We start from the raw sequence: 17,071 nt of genomic DNA, 5'->3' as shown, positions 1-17,071 counted from the left end.
AAGGAAGCGGCCTATGAGTGAAGCGCTAGATGACTTGCGAAGGATCCTAGAGGGTGCTGACCATACGGTGCTTGGGCTCTGGGTCGCCGAAGATACCCACACGTGCGTCGGGGAAGATATTGGAACAAGGAGTAAGAGTTGTTTTCTGAAACCGGGCATGGATCTGGTTGATTGACCTTGCTGGTCCTCAACAGATGAGTCCATGGCCTTTTTTATATGGATCTGTTGGTTGATCTTGCTGATCTTCAACGGAGATTCCATCTTGATTTTTATAAGAGAATATATTGCCGGGTACTATGAGCTAGGAACTATCGAAAAGGCCCTTGTGAGTGGACAGGTGGTGAGCGTTCTGGTTGCCAATGATGCCATAGATACTCCGATGAAGGAATGATTGGAAATTAGGATTCAACTGGATATTTTGGAAGATTATGATAAGTGACACTATGGTTTCATTAAATGATTGTTTTAAAGATAGCTGAATCTGTGAAGAAGGCAATTTCATATTGGGTGTGTAAGTGGTATGACTAGCATTAAATTTGCATGAATATCCGGCTAGGGGGCCTGGGAACTCTTTTCCCTGGTACTACCCAGGACAAAACCTAACCAAATTCTTAATTGGATCCCATCACTACAGTGGTTGGGCAGTTGGCTAACCCATGGGACTGGATGGGGTTAGGCTGGACTGATGGATCCGTAAAATGAGACTCAATTTTGTTATAGTACGATAGATGAAGTAAATCCCGGATAGTAATTGTTCTATGGAAAAGAATCAACGGTTGTGCCTCTCGATAAGGAAAAAAGCATCTAGGGCCATTTTTGCATAATTCCAAGGCCTCAAGGCCATTTTTGGGATGGCCATGGGGAATCCAAGAATGGTCCTAGTGCCATTCTTTTCCATGCACAACATGAGGAAGAATGGCCCTAGGCCTATTCTTGCATGGGCCCAAACCTTAAGGTCATTTTCGGGATGGCCATGGGGCATCCAAGAATGGTCATAAGGCCATTCTTTTCCATGCACAACATGAGGAAGAATGGCCTAGGGCCATTCTTGCATGTCCCCAAGGCCTCAAGGTCATTTTTGAAATGAGCATAGGGCATCCAACAATAGTCATAGGGCCAATCTTTTCCATGCACAACATGAGGAAGAATAGTCCTAGGGCCATTCTTACATGACCCCAAGGCCTCAAGGTCATTTTTGGAATGGCCATGGGGGCATCCCATGGGCATCCAGGAATGGGGGCATCCCATGGGCATCCAGGAATGGTCCTAGGGCCATTCTTTTCCATTCACAACATGAGGAAGAATGGCCCTAGGCCCATTCTTGCATAATCCCAAGGCCTCAAGGTCATTCTTTTCCATTCACAACATGAGGAAGAATGGCCCTAGGCCCATTCTTGCATAATCCCAAGGCCTCAAGGTCATTTTTGGGATGGCCATGGGAAAATCGAAGAATGGTCCTAGAGCAATGTTTTTCCATGCACAACATGAGGAAGAATGGCATGACCCAAAGGCCTCAAGGTCATTTTTTGGACGGCGACGGGGGCATCCAAGAATGGCTCTAGCACCATTCTTTTCCATGCACAACATGAGGAAGAATGGTTCTAGGGCTATTCTTGCATGACCCCAAGGCCACAAGGACATTTTTGGGATGGCCATGGAGCATCCAAGAATGGTCATAGGGCCATTCTTTTCCATGCACAACATGAGGAAGAATAGCCCTATGGCCATTATTGCATGACCCCATGGCCTCAAGGTCATTTTGGGAATGGCCATGTGGCATCCAAGAATGGCCTTAGCGCCATTATTTTCCATGCACAACATGAGGAAGAATGGTCTTAGTGCCATTCTTGCATGACCCCAAGGCCTCAAGGCCATTTTTGGGATGGCCTTGGGGCATCCAAGAATGGTCGTAGGGCCATTCTTTTCCATGCATAACATGAGGAAGAGAGGCCCTAGGCCCATTCTTGCATGGGCCCAAACCTCAAGGTCATTTTTGAGATGGCCATGGCACATCCAAGAATGTTCCTAGGGCCATTCTTTTCCATGCCCAGCATGAGGAAGAATGGCCCTAGGGCCATTCTTGCACGACCCCAAGGCCTTAAGTTACTTTGAAATGGCCATGGGACATCCAAGAATGGCCCTAGGGCCATTCTTCCTCATGTTAGGCATGGAAAAGAATGTCCTAGGGCCATTCTTGCATGACCCCAAGGCCTCAAGGTCATTTTTGGGATGCCCATGGGGCATCCAAGAATGGTCCTAGGGCCATTCTTTTCCATGCATAACATGAGGAAGAATGGCCCTAGGCCCATTTTTGCATAATCCCAAAGGCCTCAAGGTCGTTTTTGGGATGGCCTTGGGAGAATCCAAGAATGGTCCTAGAGCCATGTTTTTCCATGCACAACATGAGGAAGAATGGCATGACCCAAAGGCCTCAAGGTCATTTTTTGGATGCCCACGGGGGCATCCAAGAATGGCTCTAGCGCCATTCTTTTCCATGCACAACATGAGGAAGAATGGTCCTAGGGCCATTCTTGCATGACCCTAAGGCCTCAAGGACATTTTTGGGATGGCCATGGGGCATCCAAGAATGGTCATAGGGCCATTCTTTTCCATGCACAACATGAGGAAGAATGGCCCTATGGCCATATTTGCATGACTCCATGGCCTCAAGGTCATTTTGGGAATGGCCATGTGGCATCCAAGAATGGACTTAGGGCCATTCTTTTCCATGCACAACATGAGGAATAATGGTCTTAGTGCCATTCTTGCATGACCCCAAGGCCTCAAGGCCATTTTTGGGATGGCCATGGGGCATCCAAGAATGGTCGGAGGGCCATTCTTTTCCATGCATAACATGAGGAAGAGAGGCCCTAGGCCCATTCTTGCATGGGCCCAAACCTCAAGGTCATTTTTGGGATGGCCATGGCGCATCAAAGAATGGTCCTACGGCCATTCTTTTCCATGCCCAACATGATGAAGAATGGCCCTAGGGCCATTCTTGCACGACCCCAAGGCCTTAAGGTTACTTTGAAATGGCCATGGGACATCCAAGAATGGCCCTAGGTCCATTCTTTTCCATGCACAACATGAGGAATAATGGTCCTAGGGCCAATCTTGCATGACCCCAAGGCCTCAAGGTCATTTTTGGGATGGCCATGGGGCATCTAAGAATGGTCCTAGGGCCATTCTTTTCCATGCACAACATGAGGAAGAATGGCCCTAGGGCCATTCTTGCATGACCCCAAGGCCTTAAGGTTATTTAGGAATGGCCATGGGGCATTCAAGAATAGCCCTAGGACCATTCTTTTCCATACACAAAATAAGGAAGAATGGTCCTAGGGCCATTCTTGCATGACCCGAAGGCCTCAAGATCATTTTTGCGATGGCCATTGGGTATCGAAGAATGGTCCTAGGGCCATTCTGTTCCATGCACAACATGAGGAAGATTTGCCCTAGGCCCATTCTTGCATGACCCCAAGCCTCAAGGTCATTTTTGGGATGGACATGGGACATCCAAGAATGGTCATAGTTCCATTTATTTTCATGCACAAAATGAGGAAGAATGGCCCAAGGGCCATTTCTACATGACCCCAAAGCCTCAAGGTCATTTTTGGGATGGCCATGGGGCATCCAAGAATTGTCCTAGGGCCATTCTTTTCCATGCACAACAGGGGGGAAAATGGCAGTAGGCCCATTCTTGCATGACCCCAAGCCTCAAGGTCATTTTTGGGATGGCCACAGGGCATCCAAGAATGGTCCTCGGGCCATTCTTTTCCATGCACAACATGAGGAATAATGGCCCTAGGGCCATTCTTGCATGACCCCAAACCTCAAGGTCATTTTTGGAATGGCCATGGGGCATCCAAGAATGGTCCTACGGCCATTCTGTTCCATGCACAACATGAGGAAGAATGGCCCTAGGTCCATTCTTGCTCACCCCAAGGCCTCAAGCTCATTTTTGGGATGGCCAATGGGGGAATCCAAGAATGGTCCTAGGGCCATCTGTTTCCATGCACTACATGAGGAAGAATTGCCCTAGGGCCATTCTTGCATGACCCCAAGGCCTCAAGCTCATTTTTGGGATGGCCATGGGGGCATCCAAGAATGGCCCTAGGGCCATTCTTTTCCATGCACAACATGAGGAAGAATGGCCCTAGGCCCATTCTTGCATGACCCCAAGGCCTCAAGGTCATTTTTGGGATGGTCATGGGGAATCCAAGAATCACCTCTATATGTGTGGGAATGCAAGTAGAAAGAGTTAGTTATGTTTGTAATGGGATTCATAACAGTGTTGAGAAAAACAACGTGTGAGGGTAAAAAATGAATAGAGCAAGGGGAGGATCATGCACATTAGAAAGAGGAATAGACTAAGGGTACATTGGTAAAGGTTGATTTGTATGGTCATTTGTAAAAGGTGAAGTCAAAGGTAAAAAATATAGCACATGGAAAGTGCAAGGGAGTACATGTAGTATGAGCATTTATGGACACATGGTTGGCACTAGGGTGCACACAAATCATCGATTGAAGCCCTTCCCAAGGCTATAAATATAGGTGTATGAACCTTGATTATGGCAATGAGATTATTGAGATTTATGCTTAATTACTATCATTATCTTGCTTAACCATATTTTTATTATCCTAATTATTATGCTTAATTATGTTTAGTATTTTCTTTAATCCACCATGAGCCCATCATGCTTGATTTCAATTGGTAAACAACTCTAGATTCAATCTCATATTTTCATTATCCTAATTATTATGCTTAATTATGTTTAGCATTTTCTTTGATCCACCATGAGCTCATCATGCTTGATTTCAATTGGTAAACAACTCTAGATTCAATCTCATACAGTAATAAAGTTATGTTATCCTTTGATCTTTAATTCTTTCATATCTTATATCGTGTTTATTCTTGTATGTTCTTTTGTTTTATACTAATCAGAGAACACTCCGTATCTTGTTGGGTAGCAATCAATTGATAACAACACCTTTCAACATCCCCTTCTAGAGAAACCGCATTGTCCCATAGGCTTGCTCAGCTTGAGAGAGAGAGAGAGAGAGAGAGAGAGAGAGAGAGAGAGGTTTCTTAGCCTACTTGTAGAGGGGCAATTTCCCTTCTCTTTCTTTGTGTTATTGAGGGGAACACACACACACACACACACACACACACGTGCACGCGCGTGCACGTGCGCACGTCTAAGTGTGAGAGAAATAGCCAAATTGGTTTGATATAAAGAGAGTGCAAAATAAGCCTCCACTAAAGATCGTGCACGTTTGTTTAATTGATTAACGAGAACCAAATATTCAGAGACATATGGATTACTCCACAAAGATAGTCTCTCTAAGTCTTTTACATGCGTTAACACGTGTTAGACAAGGATTTACACATCAAATAGGTTTTGACTCGTAAACTCAAAAAATAGGTTTTGACTCATAAACTCAAAAAATCTATAGGTCCTTCATCTGCAAAAATCTTTCCGCTTATATCATAATCAATGGAATCTATTCTAAGCACTTGGATCCACAATAGACATTGATGCTCTAAATTTTTATACAAGCTACATATTATTAAGTCTTAAAAAATATACAAGTCCTTCATAATTGTTTGCACTTATTTCACAATCAATGGGATCCATTTTAACCATTTGGATCCAAAATAAGCATTATGGTTATATTATGCTCTAAATCTCTAATGCATGTACGAACTGGTGAAATTTTAAGGCTACAGTGCGCTTCAAGACCGATTTTGGTCTTCAAATAAAACCCCCTTCAAAAATTGGGTTTCAAAAGAAGGCCACCATAGTAAAATTTTATCGGTTAACGAGTTTCATATGAAGCCTAAGGTACCTTATAGGCCTTAATTTTGATGTCCAAGGTAGGGTGGCAAATTTAGCCATGTGTGTGCATCACAATGTACAACTCTCTCTCTCTCTCTCTCTCTCTCACACACACACACACACACACACACACACACACACAGTTTATCCTTCATATTAGCCTTTTTTATGAGAAATCATTAAGATTATTTGTATTGATTCATTTTTTGTCACACTATGCAAATTGGTTTAGAAATTTGAATGTCAAAGGTTTCCATTCGCAAGAAACTTGAAGGATTTGTTTTTTCTTTTGTATGGATAAATATTGTGTGAGAGAACATTACTGGCTAATATAAATGGAGAACTTAGATTCTTGCAATAGACGACAAGGTTATAACCTTTTTGTAATCATCATCATCCAAAGGATAAAATAAATACCTATCATTTTTTTTTAAAAAAAGAAGAAGGTTCAAGATCGTTTTAAGGGGTGATATTAATGCCATTGGTAGACACGGAATAGCAATTACCTTATCATACACATACGTGTTTTGATTTGTGTGGAAGGTCTAAGTTAATTATATTGCTTACCTTGATTCTTATTTCTTGGGAGGTTTGGCATAGCACTTTCTGATTTAATTTGAGTAGACATTTACTTTTGTAGACAATTCAGAATAGAATATAAGAGGCTTGTAAGAGATATCTCCTTACCTACGAGATAGGTTGAGAGTTCGATGAGAGCAAGGTCACCCATCCATAGCATACCAACAACTAGGATAGCCTCATGCTATCCATCTCACTAACATGTTTTGGGAAGGTGGGGAATGTTGTTTAGCATCCCCTTGTGTGTGCATTAGTGTTAAAATGTGGAGACTCGTCTTCGACCAGGGCCTGCAAAGTGGAGGCCAGCTCCCTGTGCAAATAAGTGGACTCCATGGATTGCAGTGTCATTGAGGATGATGAGATTGTCTAAGTTCTCCCCTGCAAACCCCATGTTCACTGCCCCATTCACCCTTATCATGCCTAACACCTTGCCTTTCGGGCTCAACACTATCATTCCATAAAAGAAAAAAAATCAATTAATCACTTTCTTAGCATGGTTTGAAGGCATGCAAGCTATTAAAATCCAAAACACACACACACGCACACACACGCTATTAAAATCCAAAACATACACATGCACCCTATTAAGTATTGTTATAAATTCTTATACATTATCTTCAACTAAGAATCCAACTCTACTCTAACCAAAATTATGCCAATTTCAGCTTTTTTACTTCCCACTATAATGAAAGTTAGCTTTAAAAACCTCATGTGAAACTCAGTGTAAAAAAGATAACCAATCTTTAGACTCTCTAAGCCATAGTTAGGCAAATACTAGCAAATCAACTTGAAATACAACTAGGTGTATACAAGGCACCTAAATTCAAGCATTAAATGATTCAAAGTGATGAGAGTCTCAATGTTTAAGCAAAAATCACATATAACAAGGACCTTAACAAAGAAACTGAAACCCATGCCAAGATTTTATGTGTAACTTTGTGCAGTATCAACCAAAATCCTAAAGTAAATCTTTCTCAACAATTCTTTGTGCAACAAACTACTAAAGGTTGGGAATGAATGGACAATATAATACTAAACTCAATAATGTGTAACCAAGGTTAAGCAATCCTATCTAAGGTTGTAACCTATCTAAGGTTAAGCAATCCTATCTAAGTTTGTAACCTAGCATCATAGACACCATTGTGGAATCACTCGTCTCATCCTCCTCATCAGAGGATTTGGAAAGAAAAGTTCACTTGAAGACCCTCCGAACTTTCGGATGGGTTGCCCTCCATCTGTTTGGATGGCCTCTAAATATCCCTCTCTCAACAACTAGGAGAGGACAAGCATGAAAGACAAGCATAAAATGCAATATAATGCCAAACTTCTTGGAAATGCCCTTTAGCTCCTTCTGACTTCCTTGGTTTAAACACCTAGCTTTAAACTGCGTTGGCCCAAAAGGTTTCTAATCATAGCCTAAAACTAGGGATTAAGCATGTCCATATGTTGTGCATGAGAGAGAGAGAGAGAGAGACGTGTATGGCACCATGTACCAAGGGAGTCGCAAGAGAGAGAGAGAGTGCACAATCTCTCCAAAGAGCCTGGCATCCCCACCCCTAGAGATCTAGACCCTCCACTCGCTAGCCCCAAATACAGGGCATCATCCGAGAGTCGTAGATGCATGCATCAATTCCTTCCCCGCTATAAACATTTATAGCTCGGAAGGTCTTCGGGTCTGCCCGGGGAAGCCCTCCAATGCCAATCGAGTTGGTCAGCTCCTTCTCCGGTAAAAATGGCTACACAGGATGTGGAGACATTGCTACACTACGTGGAGGAAGAGGAAGAGGATGAGCTTTTACCTTGGATTCCATCCGAATTGGCTACGTAGACCCGTCCCATGGTGTCCACTTTGATGCCATCAGGGCATCCCACCCCTTTGTAGCTACCGTCAAGTGTTGAGATGGATGCGAATAGCCTCTTATTGTGGAGGCATGCACCATCCTCCTCTGCCGTGTCAAAAACCGTGATAGAGTGGGGATGTGATGGCACAACATTCCCTTCCGCGTCACTGCGCCCCACCACCACCACAACAAAGATTATATGATCTCATTAAGAACCCACATTAAAATTAGCATTTTATAAGGTGATTAAGCGGAGAGACCCATAATCCACCATTAATCAATCACAAAAGACACCAAGGATGCGTTGAATTTGTGTGTGCGCGTGAGAGAGAGAGAGAGACCCATAATCCACCATTAATCAATCACAAAAGACACCAAGGATGCGTTGAATTTGTGTGTGTGCGTGTGAGAGAGAGAGAGAGAGAGAGAGCGCTTTTTGTGTGTGTGTGTGTGAGAGAGAGAGAGAGAGGGCGCTTTTTGTGTGTGAGTGTGTGTTTGTGAGAGAGAGAGAGAGCGCTTTGTGTGTGTGTGTGTGTTTTTTGGTTGCAAGCATGAAAGGCATACCCAAGTGTGGAGCCTGTATCCGACACATAGAGACGCCTTTCATCCTGAGAGAATGCGAGCCCATTGGGCTTCACAAACCCATTTGCAACAGCATCCACCACCCCAGTGGGGCTCACTCTGTAGACTTGATTGTTCAACTTGGGCGCTTTCTTAAAGCCTTGGACCCTGCCAAATTAAACAGAAATATATATATATTCCAGAATCAACGAAAACCAAGAGATGGATAAAGTGGAGCATAAGATCTTGGCATAGTGAAAAGCATTCCAAAAGATAAAGTGGAAATTCTTGCGCATTATTCCAAGGATAAGGAAGCAAAATATGCTTATTTTATTTATTTTAAAAATATAAAAAAATTGTTGCCCATTGTTCTAAGAACCCATATATACTCCATTATTCTAAAGAAGCAAGCATAATTCTTTATTTATTTTAAAAAATATAAAGAATGTTGCCGTTGTTCTAAGAAAGCATATATACTTTTTATCTATTTAGATTTAGAAAAGCCTTTACCCCTTATAGTACGAAAAAATAAATATAAATGTGCCCCGCTGTTCTAAGAAAGCATAATATATACTTATTGATGTAACTAGAAACTAATATTAAAATTTTGCCCAATGCTATAAGAAGGCCCGTACACCTATATATTTATTTAAAAAACTAAATCCATTATTCTAAGAAAGCATTATAATTTTTGATTTATTTGAAAGCTAAAATAATTGTTAACTATTTGAAAACTTTAAAAAATGATTTTCGAAGCACATTAACCTGTTTATTCTTTTTTCTTATTTTTAATGAATATAAATCTTTTTTTACCATCCATAGTCTGGATCAGTGAACCAAATGGAGCCATCTGATTTGATGACCAGATCATTGGGGCTGTTGAAAGGGTGGCCAAACCAATTGTCAGCAACAATGGTGGACTCTAGAGTGGCCAGGTTCAGCCTCTCAATGAAGCCTCCTCCTTCCCCAACACCTTGATGGCACACAACAAGATGGCCATGCTTGTCCAACACCATCCCATTGGCCACCTCTGTCTCCTCCTTCACAACCTCCACTTTGCCGCTACTCAGATGGACTCTCATAATCTGCAAGCATTTTTGATGGGGGCCAAATACCCCAAATATGGTGCTCAATATATTGCTAATTGGAAGGATTTGCAAAAATAAAAGAGCTCTAAAAACGAGCACTAATAGAGCACCATCATCATAATTGCTAGCACTCAGAAGCAACACAAAAAGCAGTTCCAAAAAGCAACACAAAAAGCAGCTCCAAAAAGCTCTAAAGCAAAAGCACCAGAAATGCTTTGGGGGAAGCCTGCCCTTGTCTCTACCTTGGTGTTGGGCTTGGGCTCCAACTGCTTTTTTGTTATGAAGTAGAAGCAATGATCATCAGGGTTGTAAACTCCACCTTCATGTGCATCAGCGTGGGCTATCAACTCTAGCTTTGAATCGAATGCCAGGATATCTAAGAATTCTGGGTCACGCACCTTTGGAAAAATTACCAACACCAGATTAAACCCATTTAACTGTAATTATACAAAATATAGGAAAATTAATAGAGAAAACGCAGTTGATGAACCAGCGCAAGCTTAATTAGTGCATTGGGAGCCGCGAAGCCTGCGCTTAATGAAGCCTTGATGCAAAAAAAACAAACACATTAAGAGGTTGCAGCTACCACAAAGACACAGTGAGAGGAGTCTGGTCCAGTCTTGGAGTTGTTCTTCCGAAGGATGCCTTGCTGCCAAGTGCAGATGTACTTGTCTTGGACATCGCAACCTGCTTCCTCAATCACCATATCTGCTCATTCCAGGAGAGAAAAGCAAGAAAAGCAAGCCAAGAAAGTAAGTGGAGAGAAAACCATGAGAAATGCAAAGAGGTGTGTGTGTGTGTGTGTGTGTGTGTGTGAGAGAGAGAGAGAGAGAGAGAGAGAGGACCTGTAGAGAATTGCTGGTGGGCGGAGGCAAGACACAAAGCCAGCGCCAATACAACAAGGCGAACAAGGCTGTAGGCCGCCATCGGAAGGTGGCTTCCTTTTGGAAAACAACAAACAAAACAATGCCTCTTGCCATTTACCACGAGAATATTAATAATTGAGTTGTGGCCTATTTTTTGGATACTCACGCAACTGCCACTATCAAAATGCGAATAATTAATCAAATGGCATATTCCTTAGAAATTAATCACTTAGATGTTCTAGGGGGCATATTCAGGCTTAGGCTAGCTACATTGATTAATTAATCGAGCTCTAACTAGCTCCATTATTCTAAAGTTAAAATTCATATACTAACGTTAAAAGATGCACGGATGCTAAGGTTTCGATTTTAAAAAAAAACTCTTCTCCATCTGCTTCACATAATCTCTCTCCATGCGATTTAGAGCCAAGCTTTCGTATAAATTAAAAAAAACCATCAAATCATATGCTAACATTAAAACACACACAAACGCCAAGCTTTCGACAAAAATTTTAAACTCTCCGTTTGCTTCGCATACTCTCTCTATGTCTGATTCGGAGCCAAGCTTCCTCTCATAGACGACCATCGCATGTTCACTCTCATAGAGAACATCGCATACACTCTCTCTCGCACGCACATTGGAGGCCACAGCCTCAAAATGGCGACTTCATCTCTCGTTTGTTTATTCTAACTTGAGGCAGTTAAGAAGGATCGAGACAAACCTAACAATTCGATTTTTTATTTTTTACGTCCGATCTCCGCACCTTAGACTCTACGGTCACTTCATTTCGAGTCTAAAGTCACTTCATTTCTCACTCCCAAGGTTGTGCCACTTGAACAAATTAATTAATTCATAAACAAAATTTGGGACCCATATTCACGCAACTATCACTTTATATATGGGTACTTCCTTCCCTTATTCTCGACTTATCTTAACAGCCATAAATTTATGGGTGTAACATACTAACTTCAAGGTGCAAACTTGACTTTGCCCTACAATTATGGCCATTTTTGGCTATCAACAAATACACTCGACAAAAAAAAGAGTGTTATCAAAAAATACACTAAATAATAAAAAAATCCATATTTTGTGGTAATGAGAACACTAGCATATTTTTGCAATTAAGATAATACTAGCATATTTTTGCAATTAAGATAATATTTTGCCTCCACATGTACGTAAGGGATTTGTATATAAGAGAAGAAGATTGTTTGTAGAGCGATGTCGTTGTTTTTGGCCTATGCTATGATATGGGAGGCTTTGCATTCTAGCCATTCTTTCCTTAGGGTGTACAGCCTGCATGTGGATGGTTTTGGTTGTTGCCTCACATTTAGGAAGGGTGGTGGGGGTTTTAGTGGCTAGCAAAGTTGCCTATTTTTTGGCTTGCCCACAATAGGCTTTGCATTTGATCAATTTTTCCTTAGGGTGGTCAACAAGTTCTTTAACTTTTACCCTTCTTAGAGATTTAATTTTACCCATTTGAAGTTGTAGGGCTAGTTACTAGGTAGGTAACTCTCTCTCTCTTTGTCTCTCTCTCTCTCTCTCTCTGACATTTCCCTCTCTTTCCTTGAAGGGCATGCTCATCATGTTTTTGACACTTTTTTACTTTGATAGGTATTGAAAACGCATATACACTAGTTGTTTTTTAGCAATGTGAATATCCTTATAGCTTGTGAATGACATAATAATTCTAATTGTGGCCCCTATTTTCACAATAAAATAGGCCTCTTATGTGGGAGATGGTTGTATAGGCTTTTACACATTAGCCCTTGAATGGCAAGGCAAGCCCAAAGATGAACACATGTAATAACATATTTTCATGCTAATCACCATCGCTACAATCACAAAAAATCTCAACCAATACCCACCCATTGGCATATTTTTTATATATTGTTGATGGGTCAATCTGTGATGTCTAGAGGCCTTACATAAAACCTTATTTTTCTTAAACTATATTATCTAATATATATAGATTTGTTTTCTTTTACCATCCGCTCTCCCAAAAAGAAACCTAGCAATAAAAATGATTCATTCTATCCCAAAAAAGAAATTAGTCATTAATAAGCAGATGGTCCTAGCCTTGGTAGAGAAGCATGTGTATAAAAGGTTATAGATAAAAAGGAGAAAGGGGAGCCAAGGGCCAAGGGCCAAGGGAGAGGGAGAGGGAGAGGGGGGAAGGGGGTTTTTAGTTATTGAGGAGAAGAGCACTAGTTTAAAGGGCGATAGATTAACATATCAATCACATGTTTTACTTTGAAATAAGAAACCAAGGGCCAAGGGCCAAGGGAGAGGGAGAGGGGGGAAGGGGGTTTTTAGTTATTGAGGAGAAGAGCACTAGTTTAAAGGGCGATAAATTAACATATCAATCACATGTTTTACTTTGAAATAAGAAACTTACAATTCAACTTTTCAATATTTATGTACATCAAAAAGCCTTTGATTTCTCAAAATAAATGTGTAACTTTAGGTCCTCCACAAGATCAAAAAAGTATTGTCTCTATAAGCTGGATTGATTTATTCTCCTTTAAGTACTAATTATCCACCACCATTTTAGAAAAGGAAAGTAAACAATTAAAGGGAAATAGTATGTCCATTTCCAATAAGAAGGTAGTCATTGTTGTAAAGAGGCATTGTTGATATAAGCTTGAAATCTCTTTAAAAGCAAGTGCACATCTTGGTCAAATGACTTTTTTTGGTACACACTTTCCACTTTAAAAAAAGAGATATCCTTTGATCTTCCAAATAAATTCATGTCCAATCATATGGGCTTATTCCTTTTCCTTGCAATTTAGTTGATCTTTTGATTATGATTTTCTTGGAAGAGGCAGCAAACGTGGGGTAGTCATTTATACCCAAAATTCTTGAGTTAATAACTTGCTCTCTAAATTTTCTCACTTTCTTTTAGAGTGTAATTGTGGGTCATGACTTTTTCGTAAAGATTAAATAACTTTATGCATTATCATCAATAAATTCTGATTATATTTGTAGGTAACTCGATCACATTTCAAGTATATATTTCCTATATTGTAAAGTACTGTTAAGATGCTCTCAAGTCATGATGTGAGGAATTTAGCATGGAAGGCCAATGTTACAACCCCATGGATCTCCTAAACATAAAACGTAATTGGATTAGTACAAATTTCCTAAAAGGGGTGTAGGTTAGCTCCCATTCTAACTGTAGGTTCTATGCTTCAACCTTTGAGCCATGGCTAAGACTCCCACAGATCCATGCAAATCTGTCTCATAGAGACCTTAGGCATGCTTATCTATGTTCTGCCACATGTATGGTTGGAGTCTTGGTTGAAATTTGACCGATAGTGAGGTTATAAACAATAACCCATGTTTCACTTATATAGCATCCACTACTACTATAAATAACCATCATGTTATAAATAGCCAATACATGTGGACATATTAATAACCTTAGTCGTGCGTATTAGCATGCTTTCTCCTAATCCCAAGGCTCCCCTAACCTTGTTGGATTAGGTGACTAATCTCAAGGATGAGCACTAGGTATGTAGCATACTTCCCCTCCTTAGATGTTTCAACTCTTGGAAATAAAATCTTTCTAAAAAAAGAAAATTGGGAACCCTATATTGTAAAGTAGCAAATGTCTCCCAAGTCGAGTCCCATCTTTACACGTAATTTAATACTTAGGAAAATTGAAATCAATCACCGTTTCGGGTTAATGTGGAACATAAGATATGTCCTCATTCCTCAACTTCAACAAGCTCTCCTAAGGAATCACAATCCTATCCTTAGCTCCCAACATCTCTTTCAGTCTACGAACATGAAAGACTAGACTTCCCCTCCTAAGACATTCAAACTCTTGGAAATATAGAGGAGTAACTACATCTGACAACAACTGACTCCATAATCTAGTTGACCATGTCTACTCTTTTCACTGATAACTTTGCTATATATGAATTCATTAAATCTGCAACAACCACTGTTCCTACTACTATCTCAGAGGAACTAAAGACAAACTAACTCGAGCAAGAGTCATGATGAGGAACATAACAATCCATCAATCCCTCAACCCAACTCCCGAGGAATCAGATAATCTGACATCATAGAGATAATCTGACATCAATCCCTCAACCCAACTCCCGAGGAATCAGATAATCTGACTTCATAGAGATAATTATCATAGAGCTAATCCAATGACCTATCCTATTAGGATTGGGTAATTCGACATACCTAGGGGATATCAGAAAATACCTTCCCCTCTCTAAGAACCACAGTCTCTTGTCATAAATGACCTCTAAAAGTGTTCCTATCAAAGCTCGTGTCCAAACCAGAACAACCATGATATAGCTCTCCTGTTGTACCATATCCTTTACCAAATGCACAATTGTGGAATTGGCTGCACAACTTAACATGTTTAGCATTTCATAAGCAGATCTTGACCAATCAAATGATCTCTCGCCGGTGCTAAACATAACATGTTTAGTATTATCGTAGGAACATCCTGACCAATCAACAAATGATCACTCGGTGCTAAACATGTGCAATGTTCCACTAGAACTGATTTATCATCTCTACTAGGCTAAAAAAAACTATCAATTATCATGAGTAGGAACCTATATTTGTTACTCTCTGGCTACCTAAAGTATCAAGAAACTTCAAGTACCAACTCAACCAACTGTGTCAAGGTAATCAAGATGCAAGCAAATTCTGCTAACATCCACACTTGACTAGAACTAGGTCGATCTAGAATAACCCCACTAGTTAAGACCCTGCTACATAACCCTAGATATCGGCCACAATAAAAGTTGATAATCTACCATGTCCGAGGCAGGGCCCATAAACCATACATCTGCCACGTTAAATATGTGGCTAATAAACTATACATATGCCATATCAGAGGCTAGTGCACTCACCCCATGAACTAGGCATCTAGCAATCTTGAGTTTTGGATAACTATCCCATCTAAAACCTCTTCCTTGATGGAACCCTATAAACCCACATATGGGATACATCCTCGTGTTCCATACTACTAGAACATACCCCATATGTGTCATACAAATCCTTCACTCCTCAGCTTGCCAAGTATTTTTTTAAAAAGAGAGTAGAGGGGAACACAAGAGACACACCTAAACCATACTTTCTCTCATTTCATCAACACACACAAAGTAGAGAATCTCCATAGCTTTCCTTCATTTCAATCCACAAAACACTGAAATAAACCTAATGCTAATGTCCACAGACTTGTCCAGTTGGGCACGGCCATTATTATCCACACACACACATTGCTAGACTAATGTCCACACGCTACCGCTATCCACGAGTTCTCGATGAGCTTGCGTTCTCAACACTCCCCTTCAAGCTCACCATATTCATTTCATGTACTCCAAGCCTATCTCCGAAGTACTCAAACTTCTCTTTACCAAGTGGTTCGGTAAAGATATCTAGAACTTCCTCTTTAGTCTTCACATATGTCAACTCTATCTATCCATCAAACACTTTCTCCCTTGTGAAATGATAGTGAACCTCTATTTGTTTGGTCTTCCCATGATAAACTGGATTTCTTACCAAATTTACGTTTCTCATGTTGTCACAATGTATGACAACTTTCCCATCACATTGTTGTCCCAAATCTTCAAGTAGCTTTTTCAGCCATACCACCTCACATGCAACCATAGCTGCTCCTCTATACTCTAAATCTATGATGCTAGATAAAGCAACTGTGGGTTTCTTTTTGCTACTCCAACTTACCACTGCACTTCCCAATGTGAAAGCATAGCCACTAGTAGATCTTCTATCATAAGAACTACCTACCCAATCTGCGTATGTATGTATATACATGAACTTCCATAGCCACTAGTAGATCTTCTATCATAAGAACTACCTACCCAATCTGCGTATGTATGTATATACATGAACTTCCATAGCTTCACCATACTCAAAAAAGAGTCCATTATGTGATGTAGCTTTCACATATCTCAAGATTATCCTCCCTATATCCAAATGTGGTTTCCTTAGACTTTGCATAAATTGACTCACAAGCCCAATTGCATAGCATGAATCCGGTCTAGTGATAGTCATGTATATCAAACTACCAACCATCTTTCTATACATTATCACATCCTCAATCTCTTCACCACAATCAGCCCTTAGATTTACATTCTATTCCAATGGTGTGTTCATTGGCTTACAACTCGTCATGCCATATTTTTGTGAGAATATTCAATGCCTATTGCCTTTGAACCAACTAAATGCCTTTCTTTGTTTTTACCACAATCAGCCCTTAGCTTTACATTCTATTCCAATGGTGTGTTCATTGGCTTAAAACCCGTCA

The 17,071-nt window shown here is 40.6% G+C and overlaps 1 protein-coding gene across 1 annotated transcript; it reads right to left on the bottom strand.

The window, feature by feature from the left end:
- Positions 1–6,383: 6,383 nt before the first annotated feature.
- Positions 6,384–11,425, bottom strand: LOC147605420 (uncharacterized). Its single transcript, XM_086793073.1, has 7 exons — positions 10,752–11,425; positions 10,493–10,614; positions 10,149–10,304; positions 9,632–9,903; positions 8,822–8,986; positions 8,216–8,424; positions 6,384–6,863 (listed from the first exon to the last, which is right to left on the bottom strand). Exons 1-7 carry the CDS (start codon positions 10,831–10,833, stop codon positions 6,673–6,675), a joined length of 1,197 nt encoding a protein of 398 aa, XP_086649199.1. The 5' UTR covers positions 10,834–11,425; the 3' UTR covers positions 6,384–6,672.
- Positions 11,426–17,071: the final 5,646 nt, after the last annotated feature.

The sequence above is a fragment of the Cibotium barometz genome, chromosome 59, assembly GCF_041138505.1.
Source record: "Cibotium barometz isolate CiBa-2024 chromosome 59, ASM4113850v1, whole genome shotgun sequence".
Taxonomy (NCBI): domain Eukaryota; kingdom Viridiplantae; phylum Streptophyta; class Polypodiopsida; order Cyatheales; family Cibotiaceae; genus Cibotium; species Cibotium barometz.
This window is presented reverse-complemented; position numbering and strand designations above follow the sequence as displayed.